The following is a 21,228-nucleotide window of genomic DNA, read 5'->3' on the forward strand; positions in this document are numbered from 1 at the left end:
TGCGTATTGTCCACTCCCTCCTGGGCAGTTGCCCAAACAATTAACCATATAGTTCACCATATATACATATATATCGATTGATTTTCCACCTTTCACAGCAAATTGCTCATGACAACCGAAACTTGTCAGCCGCTCGCTCTTTGTTTGTCTGTGTTTGTTTGCTTATGTTTGCGTATGTGTTGCGTATATGTTTCCGCTGGAGATTGACTTTCATTCGTGTGAATGTTGAAAATTGCCTTTGCTTTATTACATCAATATTTTGTTATAATTAACCAAGGGACCAAGGGGCCAAAAGCAATTTACCAGATAAAAATTATAATTGAAATGTATGGCCTACGCTTTTGATGGGTTTTTATGTCTGTTTGAAGGTGAAGTGGGGTATGAGCTTGTAGTTATATCAGTTATGATCTGAATTGGATACCTTATAGTACTCTTCATAACTTTAACTAAAACGGAAAAGTTAGGGAAAAGTCTAGTCTAACTAAAGATTGTTAGAAAAACCAACTTACCTTTAATATTATTCTTGTTTTTAGTGACTATTTCTGCTTGTTATCTGCTTTGTTTTCTTCATAAAACGAGATTAACTCACTTAATCCTCTGCAAAACGCAAACTCCGCGAGCTCATTGAATTAATCTGAAGCTGTCAAACGCTGGAATTAATGGTCAGTGGTTAAGTCAACATTAATCCATGATCCATGTTACGAGAGAAACTTCATTTCATATTCCACTTACACATTGGAGTATTATGTTCCTAGGACTGGACTAGACTAATTGATTTGTTACCGGACCAACTGACTTCGTAGAGAACCTCATCGGATAATTGACATGTGACTGCCGGCTAAGCAGATTTTTCCAAATGGCCAAAAGTGAAAGTCGAAGAACCCTTAAGATAAACTTCAACTGGTGGATGATTCTATTTTATTGCTGGACTTTCGCTTTTAGCTTTATCAGAAATGAATCGAAATGTAAGCAAAAGGAAAGAAAGTGTGAGAAAATCAATTTTCGGATGAATGGGTGGCAGCTGGGTTGGCCCGGAAAAGTTAAGTTCCCGCTAACATTGGTCACCTTTACCAGGGTGGAGGCATTGAATGGAGGGCTGGCTACTTAAGTTCGTAACTTCAGCAAAGCTTCACACGAATCGGAATTGCCTTTTGCTCTGTTTATGGACATTGTTGCCATTGCTGTTATGGCTTTTTGTTGGCTTAATGAAGAAAAAAAGAAGGAAGGAAAGAAGGCAAAAACGCCAAGGCTTCTCTTTCACTGTTATAGCCGGCAGTTCACTTGAACTCGATTTCCCTAACCTGCCCAGCACATGCATAAACCATATACACTTACTAGTATAACCCCCAAATGACAAGCCGTGGAAAATCGTGGAAATGGCCAGTGGTCGCACATGTGAGCGGAAATGGTCAGTCATATGCCGTGCAAGAATGTGACATGTGGAATGATGACTGCCACTGGCGATGACCCACAATCCCAAACCCAAAACCAACAAGAATCCCAATTCCAAACTCAATCCCCACCAATTTATGCGCTCTTTACTGTAATTGGCAGGGCGCCGCGAATGTGAATGCAATTTATTTGCCCATTGTTTGCCTTACATTTTCCCCAATTTTCCCCCTTCGGCGTGTAAACAAATCGTTATCGTTTCGAAAGTGGACTTTACAATTTCTTTACAGTTAAGGGTGGATGTGAAATGGATTGGTTTTCAGGTGGATTTTCTTTCTGATTTAGTGCTGATTTTATGACTCGCTTTTTTACAATTTTAAGTTAAGAAAGTTGTTAACTTTTCTGGGTAGGTAGGTAGTAAGTAACCTTTTAAATATTTTTCTAAGATTTTTTTGGGTAATTACTGTTTAATGTTTACATTTTTGTTACGTTTTACGTTTAACTGATAACTTCTTTTAATTCATTTCTTAAAAGATCTAACAGCTACCTATGTATACCTCTCGTAAGTTCCATGTCTGTGAAAATCCGCTACCTAAAAATATCCTTAAACTTTCTCTTGCACTTTTACTCTTCTAGCTAAAAGCTTTCCACTTTCTAATTGCCCTTTTCTTTATTGTACTCCCACTTTTGCACCTTTTCACCGCCATGGCAACTGCATTATGTTTCTCTCTATTAAAGCAAACCCCCTAAGTAGCCACCTGCAGGACCTGCGATTACACGGGGAAAATCCAACTCACCTCCTTGGAGGTCAGGCCAAAAAAACAACGGAAAAAAATGTCAAAAACTGAACAATAAAATGGAAAATGGAAATGGTTGTACAATATTTGTTTTGCGTAATAAGTTTTTCTAGCTGCCAGAGGCTGTGTACTGTTGTCCTTATAAATTTCACATAATTTATGCAGATCGACGTTACGTGCAGCAGCCGTTTTGGGTGATGGAAAATGCTAGGAAAATGGCAAAAGGGGGTTGCCTTGGGTGGGTTACTTTTCGGGGTGGGGTGGCCATTCTAAGGGCAGTGGAGCATTTAACATAGAAATAACAATAACAATTTAACAAATTGTCGCCATTGCTTTTGCTTTTTGGCCATCTCCCTCGCACACAGCGACTAAACGTCTAGCCGAGCAACAAAAGAAATTTACTCGCAATATATTTTACTTGGCTTCCTGCTCTGTATATATATACATATATATATAACATATACAGATATACATATGTATATATGTTTGTATATATATTTCTGTGAATTATTTGCCTGCCTAAAAGTTCCTCAAATTGTGTAGTGTTAGGGAGAGAGGGGTGGACGGAAGTGCCAGAACATTGGCACAAAAAGGGGGGTTGGGCCAGTCGTGGGGGTCAGGAGGCCAAATGGGCGGAAGGGGCGTAGGGGCGTCCACCCACGCGACAAACGCCCCAACACTCGACCCTTGGCACAAAAGCTGGTTAGTCAGCCAGGCGACTCTACTGTGCATGTGTTGGTTACTGTTTCCGCGTTCGTACAAGTGTGTGAGTGTTAGAGTGTGTGTGTGTGTGTGTTTGCTGGCCATACACACAAAAAAGCGATGAACTCATAAAAAACTTATGAAACTAATTTTGTTTTGCTTGCTTTTGCTTTTTGCTTTTACTTTTGGTTTCTGTTTTTGTTGCTGTTTTGGATACCCTTTACAGGGGGTAATTTAAATGGGGTATACTGTATGGTTAGATAAGCTTGTGATAAGCAGACTATATAGATTCTTGATTATTAGCATTAACATAAATTGGGAAAAGCTTTCTATTATATTAAGAGATTTCAAAAAGTTAAAAAAAACTGTAAGAAACCTTAACCGTAAGCTTTAAAAGCATTCAGTTTTAAGTACTGGGTATCTCTTCCTCGCAACACACAAGTAATATTTTTCGTTGTTTTTTTTCTTTGTAACTTTGCTATTGCCTTTGTTTGGCAACTCACTCGGCAAAAGTCCCGTTGCCCACAAAAAATGTATGCCCTTTAAGAATGGGCATATTAGGTTGAAGGATAAATGGATGTTTAAAGTATTCAAAATTTTTTAACTTCTTTTTTGTAATATATAATTATGAACTTCACATTCACTTCCCCTCTTTGGAAATTCAAATAGTAAAACCAAAAAGGTGGGGTATTTAGAAGTCGTAAGTCGCAGGACTCTAAACTTTATGCTTGCCAGTGGCACAGAGAGTTGCCTTCGCCGACGCCAGCGTTGTTGTCCTTTGACTATTTAACTGGCCCCGAGACATGCCAATGGGTGGGTGTTCTATAATCGCTGTGTGTATGTGTGTGGCTCTGCGTGTGTGTGGTTGTGTGTGATTGTTGGCTCATCGCTGGCTTTTGCACGGCATTTGGGCATGGCCAAGCCAAAAGCGTGTTCTATCCAGTCAACTTTTTTCTTTTTGTTTTGGCCATTCGCTTGACTTTAGTTTTTGCTGGCAATGAAACCGAAAATATAAAACCAAAGCCCAGGCGGCGAATGAAAAATCAATATTATTGCAAATTGGCCTGCGTAGCTGTTAGCTGTGGCCGTGCTATCCTTTTGGAAAAACACGGCATGTGATCGGTTCGCTATACCCGTGACCTCCGTCTCACACGGAGATGCCAAACATGTCCTTTTCGGTTGCTATGCGATAGGGATGGAAAACCATGGGAACCATACTTGCCATCCTTTTGCCATCCTTTCCTGGCCAACGACGTGTCAGCTGTGTGTCCATGAGCAGAATACTAAGTGACCGATTCCTGAGCAGGACTTACACAAACAGGAGGAACACACACGCACACATACTGAGAGGCATTGGCACAAAAGGCGCCGTCAAGCGGAAATATTGCCATACGCTGCGTATGAGCAATGCGTAATTTTAAATACATTTATGCGCAATATTCTCGATTTATTCGTATATTTTCCCTTTTATTTTGTTCTCTTTTTTTTTTTTTGGTTGTTTTACTGTGTCAATCGTTAGCAAATTGCATAGACGAATTTAATGATGCGTGCTGGGAAAACTGGGAAATTTTTGTGCACTTCGAGCTGCCTTCGATTCAGTGCCTTTGTGGAAAGGTCTCTGGGGATCGCTTGCTACTAACCGATTTCCGTTTCCTTTCGCATTGTTTCCTTAAATATAAAATTGGGTGATAAATAAATAAGTAATTATTCGCTAAAGCGTTTATTTCACGCTTTAATTCTATTAAATAAAAGTTATTTATTGCTTGTTTTGATAAGGTTTAGCAAATTGAAAACATAAATTAAATTATTAAGTGAAGAATATAATTTTAAATCATTAGGCTCACTTTGGTAATTTATTTTTATCAATTAATGGAATTAAATGTATAAATTGAGAAGCTTGACAGGTATTGCCGGGATATTTTCTTATCAAAAATATTTCGATTTTAATATAAGAAGAAAACTTTTTCATTACCAAAATAATCTCCGTTAATTAATATTGAAAGCCTTATGGGTCAGTTATCTATTATAATCCAGCCAAAAAAGGGGGACTGGAAGTTGACAAAGGTCCTTCTAATCTTACGATGTAAACCCATCCTAGGCCAAAAACCAAACAGTTTCCTTCGGGAAAACTTTTTAATTAGTAAATCCCAATTAAAATGCAAAATGTAATATTATCCCCTGCGTGCCCGTCTTACTACCAATTATTCTTCAATTTGCTGATTGGATTAAGATGCCAAATTGAATTAAGTTACCGCATTAACGAGCTAGAACTGGAGCAAAACTGGATTCCGTTTGGGGTGGAGGCTGGGAATCTGTTTTTATGGCAATTAAAATGCTTCATAATTTATTTTCTTTTTTATTCCAAATAATTCCATTAAAAGCCCAGAAACCGAAAGTCTGATGAGATGAATTTCGCTGGCAAACAATTCCAAAAAAAAAAAAAGAGCAACGTTGGGGAACGTAAACTCAGTAAAGATAGAAATCAGTAGGAGAAAAACTGTTCGAAACTTTTAAGGAAAATGGAAGTGGGAGTGGGAGTGGGCGTGTTTGGGGATGGAAAATCTGGGAAATTTCAGTGCAAAGTGAAGCGCAAAAAGCAAAAGCATGCCCCTTGCTAAAGACACGGCGGCTGCTTTTAAGCACTTTTATGCTGATGCTGTGATTTTTTACAGCTGCCATTTTGAGGCAGCTCCTCCAACTTCCAAAAATGAGATGGGATGGAATGGGCAGAGATGTGATGGAATGGGATGCCAGGATCCCAGGATCTGGGATGGTGCGTGCGGTCGTCGCATCTTCGACAAGTTGCTGGGGATATGACGCAAGTCGATGGTCGGGTCGTTAGGCAAAACGAGTTTCGAGCGCGACTATACCAAATGATGTTTGACTATGACGGCAGCTGCTCCTCCATCCTGTCATCCATTCATTCATTTTTAAAGAGGAGCTAGGGAAGGCAACCGCAGCTGGGAGTGTATATATTGAATTTTGTGGTAATTACAAGTAACTCACTTGGGCTCATTGACAAGAGAGTTCCGTTGCTGCTACTCCTCAGCCAACTTTCCCTGCTTTCAGCTCGTGCTTTGCATACTTTTTGGCGCCCAAATTGCTGACTGAGTTTGTTGACTCGCCTACTCGTAATTGGCAGCGCTTCACTTGCCTCATGCCACAATGTTTGCACACACATACACACACAGAGAGTGCCCGCCCTGCATTGATAATAGAAATTGGTTTTAAAGTTGCCAAACAAGTTGCAAAAATATTTTTTATATTTTCCTCTTTTTTTTTGGGGAAACTTCTGCGTCACAATAGCCTGAGTTTAGTAGAGAATTTTCACGACAAGGGGAGGAGTTTTAGCAAAATGTTTATTAAATAACTCAACGAACTTTATATATTAGTAATAAATATATATTTTATACAACCAAACATCCTACATTTCCTGATGTTTTCCTAAAGTTTCTTCAAGTTGACTAAAGTTAAAGCAAACTTAAATGCATTTTCCCGCTGAAAACTGCACAGTAGATGCAGCATGACATAGCCTACACATAATCCCTTAATGAATCCTGTCTTTTGTCCACCAAACTAACACTCCTTCCTAGCTCTATTATGCCCTTGCCAGTTGGTCTTTACCAGGACTTCAAAGGAGTAAGCCGCAATAATTGAGATAAAAATGTGCAATTAGTGAGGAATACGCGTTGGCTTCGCAGCTTTAGCTGCGGGGATTTTACGCAATTTACGTGGCCACCAGAGCTCAGCCGGAGCGAAAAGTGGGCTGGAAAAGTGGGGGAAAACCAGGGGAAATGGCAAATTCCCGGATGCGAGAGGTACGCCTTGGCTTTCTGCCATTTCTGTTGTGTGGTTTGCGCGTCAAAAAACATTAAAAAAAAAACCCGAGTGGCGAGTGTTTTGCCTTAAACGCTGCATTAGCACTAGTCCGCAAGACCACCAGTTTTAAGGTGTGATGGCAACGGGAAATGGGAAAGCGGAAAAGTAGAAAACTCCACTGGCGGAATGCTGACGCTTTGACTGTTCCGCACTGCAGGCTGCAGGCTGCAAAATTTCCCGCAACTTTCGGGAGAAACTCGTTCGCGGGGAAACCCAAACCAAACCCCAGTCGAAAAATCCAAAAACCCAAACCAAACCCAAGCTCTGCGGTGGAACACTGGTTTGCCCTCTGACCCGTGCGTTGCTCCAAAGGGCGATTGTGTGTGTGAGTCCCTTGTTGTTTTATTTATTTGCCGCTTGGTATAATCTCAATCGCAGCACTGGAGCAAGGACATGCTCTATTGCAGAGAGCAAAACGGAGAAAAAAAAATACCGAAAAATTCAGAACGGAGGCCAAATAAATATAATAAAATAAAAGGACACCCCCGGGGCCGAAATACAAAAAAAAAAAAAAAAAAAAGAAGCAACAGCAAACGGCAACGGCAGCGGTTATGGAAATAAATATTTGTTAATGTTTTATTCACTCAACTGTTATGGCACATTCGTTTGGGAAATATTTCATATTTGCTCTTTGCACCCACTCCCACGACGACATGCCATTAAGCCCCAGCGACAGCAACAAAAAGCTTAAAGGATATGGAGAAAGTGCATATAATTTATGTGTGGGATATATAACACATATTATATATATAAGATACTCCCCAAACAGTTTAGTCCATGTTGATCCAATTCGAATTTAAAATTTAAGCACTATCCTGTGAGTTTGATTTGTTGGGACACCGCCTCGAGTTCATAACTAAAATGTGTAATCCATTTGAAAGCAATTGTTGTTCTGTGCGTGTGTGTGTCCCAAACAATGGCAATCCAATTTAAATGCAAACTTGATTCCAATCAACACATTTCAATAATCGCATTACACATACGCCGCGTTGTCGCGCACAGGCAAAGCAGCGAATTCGATTTAACAATTAAGAGGGTTGTCGCACGAGGGCGTAAAGTGTGGAGTGCCGAGTGTCACGGAATGATTTCATTATCCAAGTAGAGGGGGAGGCATTGCCAGAAAACCGAATGCCGAAAACCAGAAACCAGAAATCGAAATCGAAATCGAAATAAAACTGGAAATCAATGCGGGAACGGCAAATAAATCATTTGACCGACCTTTTAACGAACCTGGCCCAAAATTAAATTCAAAGACCCCCTATCCTCTCTCTTCACCACCCCTACCCCCCTCCCATTCCCTGAAATGATAGCCTTCGTGAGGCCGCCGCCACTCAACATGCCTTTCAATCCGGTTCGATATACACCCGTCAAGTGGAAATCACATTAAAAAAAGGGGAAGAAATATGCGAAAAAATTGCGAAACCTTATGATTGAGCTGTGAGCGGAAATTAATCAACGGAAACTAAATTTTCTGGGCTTCCAATGGTTTTCCAGGTGCCTGTACACTAGGGAAAATTAAAGTCTAGAAATGTTAAATGTAAAAAAAAAGTTTAAAAATACTAAAAATTAATAAAAAACCTACATTAGGGGAACTTTTCTCTGAGAAGTGATCCATTTTTTATAGATTTTTATGCTTAAAACATTCAGTACCTTTTCCTTCTTTAAAAAATCTTTTTTTTTTATTTTAACAAACTTAAATATAAAAAATTTCCACCGGGCTTTCCTGTCTTCCTGGTTTCCTGCCACATTGATTGCATTTACACTGGCAATTGCCAAGCCATCACTCAGCATCGAACATAAAAAATGTTTATTTGCATAAATCCTTTTTGGATTTTTCTATTCCCCTTGACAGCGGGATGGGTTTATTTATGACCAACGGGCTAGACATCACGTAGCTGGTTTGATTAATGGCCAACAGGCGGACAGATCTTGGTCCGCAGAGAAAATGGTCAAGAAAAGAAGAAACCTAGAAAGTTTTCACTACCAAAAGTTTCAGGACACAGAGGATAGATGATGAATTGTCTGTGCTTTCGGCCAGGGCTACTTAATATCAATGCCCCTGTTGACTTGGCCAAGACAAGCGTTACGCCCCATCAGCACCTCTCCCACCCGCTCACCACACCCTTGATTTGAGTTTGAATTCTTGTTTGAGTTGAGTTGAAGTTCCAAATGCAAGTTGGCAATTGAATTGGGCCACGCCCGCGCAAATGACAAAACAAAAGCTAGCAACGCCCCACTTGTTTTTGGCTTCGAAAAATGCAACCCGACTACTGTTTGACTTTGGGGTGGCTGTTAGATGGGTGGTATTTTGGAATTGATTTGAAATGTCAGTCAGCGGTGACCTACAGGCTACAGGCTAAAGGCTGGCTGTCATTGGAAGTGTTCAAGGTGTTTTTTTGGGGGGATACAAAACATACAGTACATACATCCTAAGGATGAAGGACAGGCTCAACAAGTATCTAAAGCACAATGTATCTGCAGTTGCAGTGCCTTGACACACAAAACTTTGGCCGTCCATGAGCCAGTCACGTGCCATCATCAGCAGCAGCAGCACCGCAAGGAAAAAGCCTAACCGAATATTCATTCTAGCTCGGAGCTTTATGCAAATGCAAATTTTATAGAATGGAAACGGGGAGGGGGTGGGTGAAAGTCGTGCAGAGCGAGGGGCTACCGAGCACTTCTCAAATCGTAAGCGACCTCGACGCACCACATTTTGCCATCAACTCAGATGCCGAGGACAAGCGCTCGGCGCGCTTTCATTTGCATTTAAAGTGCTGCCATATGGCCAACACAACGAGTATATAGCAATATCAGTGGCCAAGACAACACCGATATATATATATGTATATAGTATGGTTGTATTTATCTACTACCGACACCACCCACTGCTTTTTTGAGAAACGGAGAAACGTGCCCAGGCATACTGAGATTCAGAAATTTAAATACTCAGTTTGGTTTAGAGGAAAATGATTTCCAATGCAGTTTTTCAGTTTACAAATATTCTCGCCGCTGGCAGGTTTTTTTATTGAGATTTACTCCAAAGGATAGTTTTTCATTGTTGCAAAGTTAATAAACAGTTTTTTGGGAATGTCAAAGAAACGTTTTTTATACGACAAATTTTTATGTTGACATTATGGAAAAGAAAAAATGCAACAATCTACCTGCAACATTTATGAATATATTAAAAAGAGCTTATAAACGCTTTTTTTAGGGTTTATAACTTTAATTTTGAAGAATTTTTTATATAAAATATATTAAATTAAAAGCTTTTTGTTAAATTTAAAATATTTAAATCCGCAAAACTTGAGCAGCCAATATAAATTTTTAAACTTACTTTTCCTTTAAACTTCCTTGAATTCGAAAATTTCAGTTTGTGTAGGCAAAACTTTTCCTGACCATTGAAAGAATTTGATTTTATCAGTTTAAAGTTTCACAGACGAATGAAAAGCGGTCAGCGTGGCCTGGCCAAGTGAATTCCAAAATGGTTTGCCAAAGCTGCCTGCACAGATTTCCCAGTCAAGTGAGGCGCCAAAAAACTGGAAAGTTGTTGCCGTTTTCAGCTGACAGCCAAAGCCCGTGTCCTCTCAAAAATGTAACTAATGAGATTTTAAGTTTCTACACAGTTCCATCTCCAAAAGCCCAGGAAACTTGTCAGTTCTCTGTGTTCTGTGTGTGTGTGTGTGGGTGTGTGTCGGCGTTTGTGTTTACTTGTCGCCTGCAGGCTGCGGATTTGGATAGGAGGCGAGATTCTGGCTCAGATCCAGGTGATGGGTTCGGTGTAGAGGGGAACCAAAGTCCCGAGCCCGCAGCATTTTGACCCCTAAGCTGGCCCTCACTTTAGCACCCCTGGAATCTGTCTGCCTGGCAGTTGTATCCGTATCTCTGTATTTGTATTTTTACACTGAAAGAAAAATATGATATAATTTTTAACATAATTTGTTCTGGCGGATAGTTTTCGTTATCATAACAAAAAATATAGAATAAAAATTCTAGAAAAATTCTATATTTTTCACTTTTTTCCTCCATAATAATAGAATTTTCTCTATGTGTATCTCCTGTATCGCTTGTTGTTATTTTCACGCGTCCGAGGCTCCCGGTGTCCTTGCAACGCCTGCGACTTGTTAGCAAAGTTTGTGGGACTTTTGGCCAAATGAAAATTTAATGTACCGTGTTTCGGGTTGGCCGGCCTATCCCCCAGTCGCCCAGGCAGGCGGCAGGCGGCAGGCGTGGCGCGTGTAATTTAATTTACACCAAAACATTCAGCACGCCGCAGTGTCAGTGTCGCATTTTCAAATTAAATACGTTGCGAAGGAAGTTTTGCAGTCCGGCGGCCTCGGGGCTATGGCACTCCCATCTCTATCTCTGCACACACCTGTTTGACCTGGTTTCTACCTCTTGGCTATGCCTTTCTGCTCCTGCAGAACTTCTCATCACGGATGATGGTCGCTGCTGGTCTTGGCCAAGACTAGCCGCCGCTTTCGGCCATTTCTCAATGCCAGTTGGCATTTACATAGCTTGTTGTCGTCGGTAATAAGCTTGCACCAAACTTGCCCCAAGGCTTGCCCAGTTGGGTGGCGGAGTTAATTGCATAAAGTTGTTGTGCCTGTCAGCTCTCTGTGAAGTTTTTGTGCTGCATAAATCTACTTCAACTTTGGTTATTGTTCCGAAATGAGTTCCTCTCGTCCGTAAGTCCAGAAGTTTGTCAAAGTTTTGTGATGAAAACGAAAAGGAAACCTCATAGTTTTAATCAATTGCCCGGGGTTTCTGTCGTTTCAAAAAGACCTTTTGCAATATGCAATGTTTTTGCAATCGATTTCAATCATAAATTCAATGGAAAAGTTCAAGTTTTACATGGTCGTTGCAAGCAGCATACAGAAGCGTATGTTTGTGGCACAAAGTGACACAAAGCAAACCGACAGATAACCGCAGGCACTTTTGCCAGCTTTTCAGGGTTTTTATAGCTCTCGAAACTAATTTCATGTTAAATGCAATTGAAAAAGCTTTTTAATTGCATTGGCATCCTTTATATACATTTTCAATTGCAGTTGCAGCTCGAATTTGTTGCATTTTTAATTGGGAGCACAGTTTCAACAACAGCTTGGCAACAAATTTGCACACTTTCCATTATCCGGTTGCTGCTATCTTGCCCTTTTTGCATTTTTTCCCCTCCCAAATGCAACTGGAATGGGTGGTCTGCTCTTTTTTTTTGATGCTGATGAATGGTTAGCACCAGATGGTGTCCGACTCCTAGCTTTTAACTCACCCTCAAGTTGAGCAGCTCTGGCACTGGAATGTAGCAACTCAATTTAAAACATAACTTGAAAGGAAGTCTATCAAGGCAAGCAAAAATGGAGAGTAAAATCAGATAAATTTTTAGAACAAATTTTAAACTAAATATTGCCTTATTAAAGTTTTTCAACCTGTCTTATCCCCCAATAACATCTGCAATAAAACGACTACCAAACTTTAATTAAAACCTAATCCGATCTATCTTAATTTGGCCTGCTCACATATTTATGAAACCTTCTCTCATATTCTCAGGAATAACAACTATTTTAGCCTTAAGTCTCTTACGTGTGAGCTACCAAAAATGCTTCTTAATCTCTAAAAAATATATATAGTTTTTTTTCAATGTTTTTAAGCTTCTCGTTTTAATTATGACCCTTAAGCGCATTTCGAGGAGTTGCCAACACTCGAAAGTTTTCATAATATCTTTCAGTTTTTGCCTGTTTTGTTTATTTTAGCTTTTGGGGCCAAAACTTGCAGCAACTATTTTTGGAACTTTCTATGAACTGGCCAAAGCAGTGGGTGGTGTGTGGGTGTATACAGCATCCATAGAGTTAAGTATGTAAGAAGGGGGATTTATTAAAGAAAGAAAAAGACTTCCGTTTGGTGAAATGAGATTTTTATATATAATTTGGTATAAAAATGTTAAGGAAGTGCAGTCAACTGGATGGACGATGGCGATCATAGACAGTAAACACAAATAAAACTAAAGTAGAGTGCCAATAAAGCGAACAGTCAGTGTACAGTGGGGGCCATAAGTACGCGTATAAATTACATTTGAAATAGTAAGCGAAAAGGCGATTGTTTCGCATTGTTTCGCTGGCATTTTCCAAGCTGAAACGAAACCAAAACCCAATCTCCATCCACATCCGGTTGCGCAGAGCTTGTCGCATGGAAATCCCCTAAATACAATAAATTTCACATTTCATTTAATTCCATTTCATTTACAATGCGAAACCGAATCCGCAACAAGCAAACAAAGGAGCTTCAATCCAGTGGGTGGTGATCCCATGATAAAGAAGCCAAAACAACCAACAAAGCCAAAAGGAATAAGGGGAAAGCGGAAAAATAAGGAAAATTCAGATAAAGAAGCAGCATAACAGAGCAGAGAACTGAGTAGTTGGTCGCTGGGGGTCGTAGGTCGAGTAGACGAGCAATGAAAAGGAAGTATACATGTCGGTGTGTGTGTGTGTAATAAATAAATGTAACAATTGAACCGAATAAATGAAATCAGGACTCAGGAGCAGGCCCAGCTCCTAGCCAGAAAGAAAAACGCATTGCAGCCTTGCCTCGAAATTGTCAGGTGCATACAAATGAATACGCAATTCAAAGGAAAACATTTACAGGTGGAAATGTATGTAATACCTGCATTGAATGGCATCATAAAAGTGAAGTAAATAAATATAATTTAACTGACATGCATGTAAGTTTTACAAATTTTTGAAAATTAAACAAAAACACAAAATATTCCTTCAAAAATCTTAAATATTTTCATAAAAAACTTTTATTATCTGACTAAATAGTCAGTAATTTTTAACAAACTAAAACTTATCTATTGTCTAACAGCTAAATCGGATTGTATATGAAAAGCTTTCTATTTTATAAATTTTGTAAATTACTTAACTCGTCTTAAAATGTGTACTTGCCTGGAAATAATACCAGGACAATGCAATGCAATTAGTGAAACACTGTTGACTGATGGTGAAGCTGGAATTAGTTTTCCTTGTTTGTGTGGCTCAACGTGTTGCAAGTATCAGCAGCAGCAGCAGCAGTAGCAGCAGCTGTTTGCCTGCACTCGTTGCGATAAAGTTTTTCGGCTTTTCCTTTTCCCATTTCTGAACTTTCACGTTTTCCCCTCCCGTCCAACTACTGTAGTGTCCCTATTTCTAATGCTTTCCCCACTCTTTTTGATGTGTCTCTAAACTTTTTATGTTTACAAAACTCAAGAGCAAAGAACTTTATTTGAGTCTCTACTGTAAGTCACTGGGTTCTTAAATGCTTTTAACGGGTTTTTGATCAAGGACAATTTTGATGGCAAGGGGGGTTTAGGAAGTAGTTCGTTTTAAGGGGTGGAAAGTCACTTAAAATGAATGGCAGGGACTGATTGACCTTCAAGACTTGTAAATACAGTTATTTACAAGACTTTTTAACACTAAAAAAGTTACCCTAAATATTAATTAGTTTCTAAAACCAAAATGAAGCACTAAAACAGATCTTAAGCTAATAAGGGATTAAGTTTTAAGAACCTCTTCTATACAACTTACCTAACCCCTTTCATCTCTTTCACTTACAGTGATACTTCGATATCAACGCGAGTGGATATGCTCACGCCTGCTATTGAAGTCTACAAGCCGCCCCTCTGACACAAGGACGACACTGTGGAGAGCAATTTAGGGAATCCCTCGACGAGTAGCGACTTCTAGCAGAACCTGATAACTAACCCTGCGGAACTAGCTAAGGATAATCTATTTGTTCTTCCAACATAGTGTCAACCCCAAACGAACTTCGAATGGATGATAATGGTATATGGAAGATTAAGAATGGAAAGATGATAGACGAGAGATGGTAGATGGCCAAAAAGGACTCGAGAGAGACACGAAGACCGACTCTATCAGAGGTTTTAGTGCAACTAGCAGAGCAGAAATGAATCAGATTAAAGAGAAAACACAAACACACAGAAACAGACGCAGACACAGAAATAAATTAATAATTGATCCAACTGAATAATTCCTAAGATTGATTAAATTTAGTTACTTTTTAGCGTAAATGATTTTTAAACCAGCAGAAGAAAAAAAACCAAAACAACAGAAGGGTTAATGAAATAAAACGAAGTCTAGTTCTAAGCTGTGGCAATGGCATATGTATTTGTAACTCTAGCCATATACAATATATATGTAAAATATATATATATACATATGTCTGTCTGTCTACGAATTCGAATATATATGCAAATTTGGCAATGTGTAAATTTAGTTAAAACTGAATCATTACGGATGTAAAACAAAAACAAAATGAGGGCTAAAAACCAGTAACACCTAAAAACAGAAAATGCAATGAATAATTTTTGTACTGCTAAAGAAAAAAAAGGGAAACCCGAAAAAAAGGGAGGGGAAAAACCGAAAATTAACATTAAGTGTACAATTTTTGCATTAGGTAATGAATAAGTTTGTAATGCATTAGTAATTAAATACAATAAAAATGTTCAGCTAATCACGTGGAAAGCAAAATGGCAAACCAAAACTATAAAGTGCAACTACCAAATAAAATAAACTTATGTTAAATTGGAAATTTAAATGGAAATTCGGCCAGCGGCGAAAAGAAAAACACATTTTACGCTTCAGTTAATCGAAATACAAACACAAGTAGACATGCCACGCCTCATATTTATATAGAAACCGCCCACACACACACGACCATCAATCGCTTTTGGTTTTGCTGTAGAAATCGGGTTTGAAAATCGTCTTAGACGATATTTTCCAAAATGCCCTTCACAAAGTGCCCCAAGTTGAAAGAATTTGGTCAAAATTTCAATCATGAAATTTCTCATATTTGCGTTACACTTAAAGAAAAAAGAACCGAACTTTGTGGTGTAGTAGAGAGGGACATAAACAAAAATGTAAAGGTTAAAATGTTTAAAAAATATAATTCAATAATGAACGTTTTTTGACTGTGATCATTTGAATGATATATAGAGAAATATGATATTATTGAGTATTGTTGTTGACAACAAAAAATTACGAAAAGCAATTAACTTCTCGGTCATGATTCAATCATCAATCAGCCATCAATCAAACTAGCACAAGCCACAGCACATCATCACTTACAAGTTCTCACCTCACTTAGTATAGTTAGATCACTTTTTTGCTCTTTTCTTTTCTTTCGAGGCTGATCACACTACCAATCAATCAATCACCACAACCATTCAATCGTGCTTGACAATATTTAATTTCCCAAAAATAAAAAAAGAAGTTTTTCAAATCATTCCAACTCACAGGACATGAACATAGAGATCATGCTGAGCCCAATTTGTAACTAAAAAAACCAAAAAAACAAACCGCTTATTCTGTTCCACATTGAGATACAGAGGCTTTTTGGTGGAGGATTAGAGGAGGATTAAGAGCAGGAGAAAATTAGGGGATATTGAATGTTAACATTTATTTGTATAAGCTGCAGAACATTGTTGGATTTAGAGGAACCTGCATAGTTTTTTGATATTCATGTAGATACATGTAAATGCCACTCACTAAACTTAAGGGGGAAAACGAACAAGCTGGCATCAAGGATATTTGCATTATATTTGTAATATCAAAACTGTTCATAGTTAAGACAACAAGGCAAGCCACAGGAAAAATAATAATATATAAAAACATAAAAACAATTAGTTAATAAACAACAACAACAACAACACACACACAGAAATAATAAACAAATGTATATAAGCTGACTAGAACAAATTGGTAATAGAAACGAAACTCAATGAAAGCTGCAAAAAACAAAAAACCAAAAAAACCACAACAAGAAAGTGCATATAATTTTGATAGTTAAGCTAATTTTAATACATTTTTTAAGACACTGCAGTGATGGCAAAAAATGGTACGTTACTACATTAAGAGAAACCAAAAATAGGAAAAATTGAAAAACCAACTGAGAGGTGGAAACCGTGAAAATTATTCCATTTTTACACATCCTCAAAGGGGTCTCGTTAATTGATTTTGTTGTTACAGTAAACTAATGCAATAAACATTCGCATATTTCTTACTTTTAAATATTATTATTATTATTATTATTGTTATTTATTATCATTGTTGTTATAAACGTACATATATATGGAAATTTGAATTTTTAACAAGTGCACAATGATTTTTTATACACCGCAAATTGGCTTTGTCAGTGCAAGAAAAAATGGAAAATTCGTTTTTTAAATTCGATCAACTTGAGGAGAGCATTGTCTGGCATTCAAGTCGGACATCACACACACACACACACACGCATTGAACAAAAGGACATTAATTTATACACATATAATGACGAGAGAAATAATGGAAAATAATAGAACTAGAACGCATATTGAATAATAAATGAGACATACATATTATTGAAAGAAATTAAAAAGAAACATAACAAAACAAAAACCTAACTTGAGTTTTTATTTTAAATGAAAGAATAGTTTAAGGTAAGTAAATTTGGGTCATTAACTACTATAATTCATCTGGAGATCTTCCATGAACTAAATCCTAACCAGAAAACCACCAGGCAGCAGAAATTATCTAAAGCCATCGTCCATCATTCCAGGCCGTTGGTTTTCCTCTCAACTGCAGAATGAGTTCAGGGAGCTTGACTCCATTCTGAAGGTGAGATTGGATGATGGGTGGCGGGCAGATGGCCTCTGTATCGACGCAGTCGCGGGTTTTGCCTCCACCGACAACAAAATGAAATGAAGTGAAATGAAATCAAAGGCATCCATCGCTGCTGGAGGCACCACAAGCCAACGCATAGGGGCACACACATGCAACATCGCGGCTCAGGGGAGTGGGTGATGGGAAAACGACAGGCACTGAGGGAAAATATTGGGGGAAAATATGCAAAGAACTTGGAAATTATAAAGTAGACTTTCTATAAAATGATAAAATGATAATAAAGCTCCGCCATATTTGATCTTTTTTTAAGTTTAACAAGAGTGACATTTTTTCTTAATCGAAAATCTAAACAATTTCTCTCTGTGCTGCTTTCTCCCCCCTCTTAATGTGAAAACTCGTCCGCACATCCTTGCCACCATATGATGTTTACACTTGAGCTGCAGCATTGGCAAACACAATCTACATGCCGCAACCCCCTAACAAACCAGCCACACCACCGATTTTCCTCCCGTTGCTGCGTTTGTTGTGTTCGCGTATAGGGAAAGAAAGAAATTGCCGTGGTTTTTCCGAGGAGAAGGCAAGGAGCCACAGCCTTCGATTCAACTTGTTTGCCCTTCACAATCCAAAAACTGAGTTAGCCCAACTCTGCGGTCTTTCTCTGTGCTGGAATACACACATTCCCAGGCAGTTGGTGCGAGAAAGTTAGCTGGGGAGGGATGGTAGAGGCTTAGGGAAGAGTTCGATGTCATAACCGTAAGCCCCGGTTGATCCTACATCGATTAGTCGGGCAGGAAGCGAGTCGCTCATACCGGAAGCTCGTCCACAAAACCCAACCACAAAGTTGCGAGAACAAATCGGAACAAGAACTCAGCTCCTCGGGCTACGCATCTTTCAACAGGTATACGACGGCAAGTAAAGTGTACCTAATGATTGGTATAGGTACATACCTAATATCTATATTTGCTATAACCTAATCTTTAGCAGATCATTTGATTAAGATAATTTAGTTAGCATATCAAGATATAGACTCGATATATACCGGAAAATCAAAGAAAAAGTACCTTTCCCATCACTGACGATGTTCAGCTTTGCAATGGATGGAGAGATGGTCGAATGAAGGGCTCCACTTTGAAGGAGCAATTGAGAGAACAACGAGCTTAACAAGCTGCCAGAGCTCCAGGGGCGCTTTTTGTTTCCGACTGTTCTGTCTGTCTGCCTGCTCCTCTGCCCAGAAATGGAGGAGCAAAAAGGGCAGGTAGTTGGCACTTCAATTGAACACATTAATGTGTCACTTTTGTCGGATCCCGGAGCGAGTTTTGGTGCGTCGGTAATGCCATAAATCAACACCCCGGCCATCGTCATGAAGCGAGCTATCGATTAGCCAGGCTAACCTTCGGTTTGGAGAAGTTAGGTAAATGGTATGGGGTGGGAGGGACATGAGGATTGGGCGTGCTGCTGCAGCGGTGAATGCGGCCACCAAAACCTGGACAGGTGCCTCTCCTCGGTCCTTGGCAACTCAAATTTATGAACTTGACTTTCGGTTAGCTAACAGCCATCAGCCCATCAGCCATCAGGAACCCTCATCCCCGTCCGCCTATCGTCATCAGTTCCGGCCAGACACGAACCAAGTATGAAAAGGTTCGCATGACTGCAGGAAATTACCATAATTTCAATTTAAGAAATTAAACGAATTCCGTTCTGGGGCTGAAAAGAGAGCAGTTCCGACCGCCGAAAAAAAGAGTTAAGGAGATTGGTAGACCATACATTGCAGATTTCAAGCGGATTTACCTACATGACATGGTGATGGGGGAGCTATAAGTGACTTGAAGAGACTACATGCTCGTTAGAGGAACTGTATAAGTTCATTAGCTGAATGGGTTTTCTATAAGAGGGTTTCCATAGTCATACTTTTATAATTCTCAAAGAAATTTAACTGAACTTCGTTTAATCACAGAATTTCTATAAGTTATAGCTAATATAGACCTAAGTAACCTAACTTAATACTTTATATATTGTGAGATTTTTCATAAAAAAAACATCAAAACACTTCTTTCATCAACTTAAACTTACCTTAGAAAAAGTGGAAACTCTACGAAAGGGTTTTCACCAATGACATGTTTTTTGAGGTTAAACACCAATTTAACCTTTTCCAATACTATAGGCTAGTATTGACCTGTCAAAAGCAAATTTATATCCTAAAAACTTTGCAAGTAACAAGAATCATGGACCTACTACGTCGTAATCCCATCTTGGAGGTAACAAAATGCGAGATGTGTCCCAGGAAGGTGTATCACTTCGTCTCTGGGTTGTGTGCCCGCTGTCTGACTATTTGGTCTGGAAAGAAACAAGCAGATGGAATCCAAATCACAGTGAATCAATCAAAATCTATCATAGTGGGCATGGCCCGGGATGAAGAGGATCTAGGACAAATGGATCCGGTTTTCAGGAGTGCCATAGAAGAGTCGCGAATGAAGCGAATGAAGCAATTTGATCTCTTCCTGAAGGTGCGCAACCAGTTTCAGTTTACCATTCTCAACTCGCCGTACTACCGACAAGGACCCAAGGTTGTGACCAAGGAGGATTACTGGAATGTCCCGCATATCGTCGATAGGGATTTTATGGCTTTTCAAAAAGAAATCAACCTGCTGAGTGATATGGAACAGCAATCTCTTAAAGAACAATCAGCGATAAGGAAATTAGAAGAATAAAGCTGGAATTTTTTGTTTTTATATTTTTTATAAACTTTAAATGGAAAATCAAAATAAGTTCAAGGACTCTTATTTGCTTATTAGCTAGTGATAATAGCCAATTACCAAACTAAACAAAGGCCAATTGCTGTCCAGGGAATTTTGGTAAAGGATTCAATCCTAATGCTTTGTAATTGGCACTTTTGGTCGGTGTAATAAATTACCCAAAATCCAGGCTCAAACATTTCAACCAAGTCAAAACCAATTGAGCAAATGTGATGGTGATGGCTACCAGGTCATCATTACCATCGTCCATCGGAGCCATCAGACATCAAGCTCTGACTGTCTCCGGGGGCTCATGGACATTTTGCTAATGAAAATGTTTATTCAAATTTACGTCAATGGATGTGTTTACACAAATGACCATCAATCTACATAAATAAACGTAAGTACAAAAACGCCAGGAATGTGTGCGTGTGTATCTGCCAACGAGTGTATACTGTACGGTTATTGTTCTTTGCCCGGCATTGTTCAAAAATTTGTTTAATGAGAAAACTAATAAATCAAATGCCCCGTCAATTACAATCAAATTTATTTTGGAACGCCATCGAACGGTCAGGGATCCAGCCACTTGGCTTATGGATCGATAGATCGATTACATAATGAATAGAGTTGATGGGTTTTAAGAGGGAAAGTTAGAGACAAAGTAAGTCTTGAAAAAAGGAAGAAGAAAATACTTCTTAGAAAAGAATATAATATTTTCTTCCTATTTTTTAGGTATTTTTAATGCTTTCTTTTACTACTTTCCAAAAAGCAGTTCATATTTTCCATAGCCTTGATAAATATTCCTTAATTAAATCTATTATTTAAATATAAATCATTTCATTTCTGCCAAACGATGTGGATATTTGATGGCTTAAATACCAGATGGCCAGAGTCCAAGAGGCCAGCAGAATGTCGCAGCTTCCTCAGACAGGATGAGAGGCCAGGCGGAGGACATTAGTCAAGTGCAACAGCTTTCAAATAAACATAAATTGAGGATGCTGTGCTGTGTGCTGCACCGCAGAAAGGAGAAGAGAGGGAATCACCCCCCTTGGGTACTTGGGAGCCAGTTGCTCCTTTTAGCCGCCT

The 21,228-nt window shown here is 39.0% G+C and overlaps 2 protein-coding genes across 2 annotated transcripts in view; both read left to right on the forward strand.

Moving 5' to 3' along the window:
• Positions 1-17,174, forward strand: part of LOC108110020 (protein tipE) — a 32,126-nt gene extending 14,952 nt beyond the window's left edge. The window contains exon 3 of the mRNA XM_017218865.2: positions 14,347-17,174. Coding sequence (XP_017074354.1) covers positions 14,347-14,416 — 70 coding nt within the window. The 3' untranslated portion in view covers positions 14,417-17,174. The remainder of the gene's footprint in view (positions 1-14,346) is intronic.
• A 2,350-nt stretch (positions 17,175-19,524) lies between these two features.
• Positions 19,525-20,341, forward strand: LOC108110042. The gene has a single exon (XM_017218905.2). It carries the CDS (start codon positions 19,525-19,527, stop codon positions 20,116-20,118), a length of 594 nt encoding a protein of 197 aa, XP_017074394.2. The 3' UTR covers positions 20,119-20,341.
• Positions 20,342-21,228: the final 887 nt, after the last annotated feature.

The sequence above is a fragment of the Drosophila eugracilis genome, unplaced genomic scaffold (assembly GCF_018153835.1).
Source record: "Drosophila eugracilis isolate 14026-0451.02 unplaced genomic scaffold, ASM1815383v1 contig_47, whole genome shotgun sequence".
NCBI classification, from domain to species: Eukaryota; Metazoa; Arthropoda; class Insecta; order Diptera; family Drosophilidae; genus Drosophila; species Drosophila eugracilis.

Excerpts from the sequence above, each read along its gene's own strand:
- LOC108110042 (XM_017218905.2), top strand. The coding sequence starts at position 19,525 with ATGTTTTTTGAGGTTAAACACCAATTTAACCTTTTCCAATACTATAGG.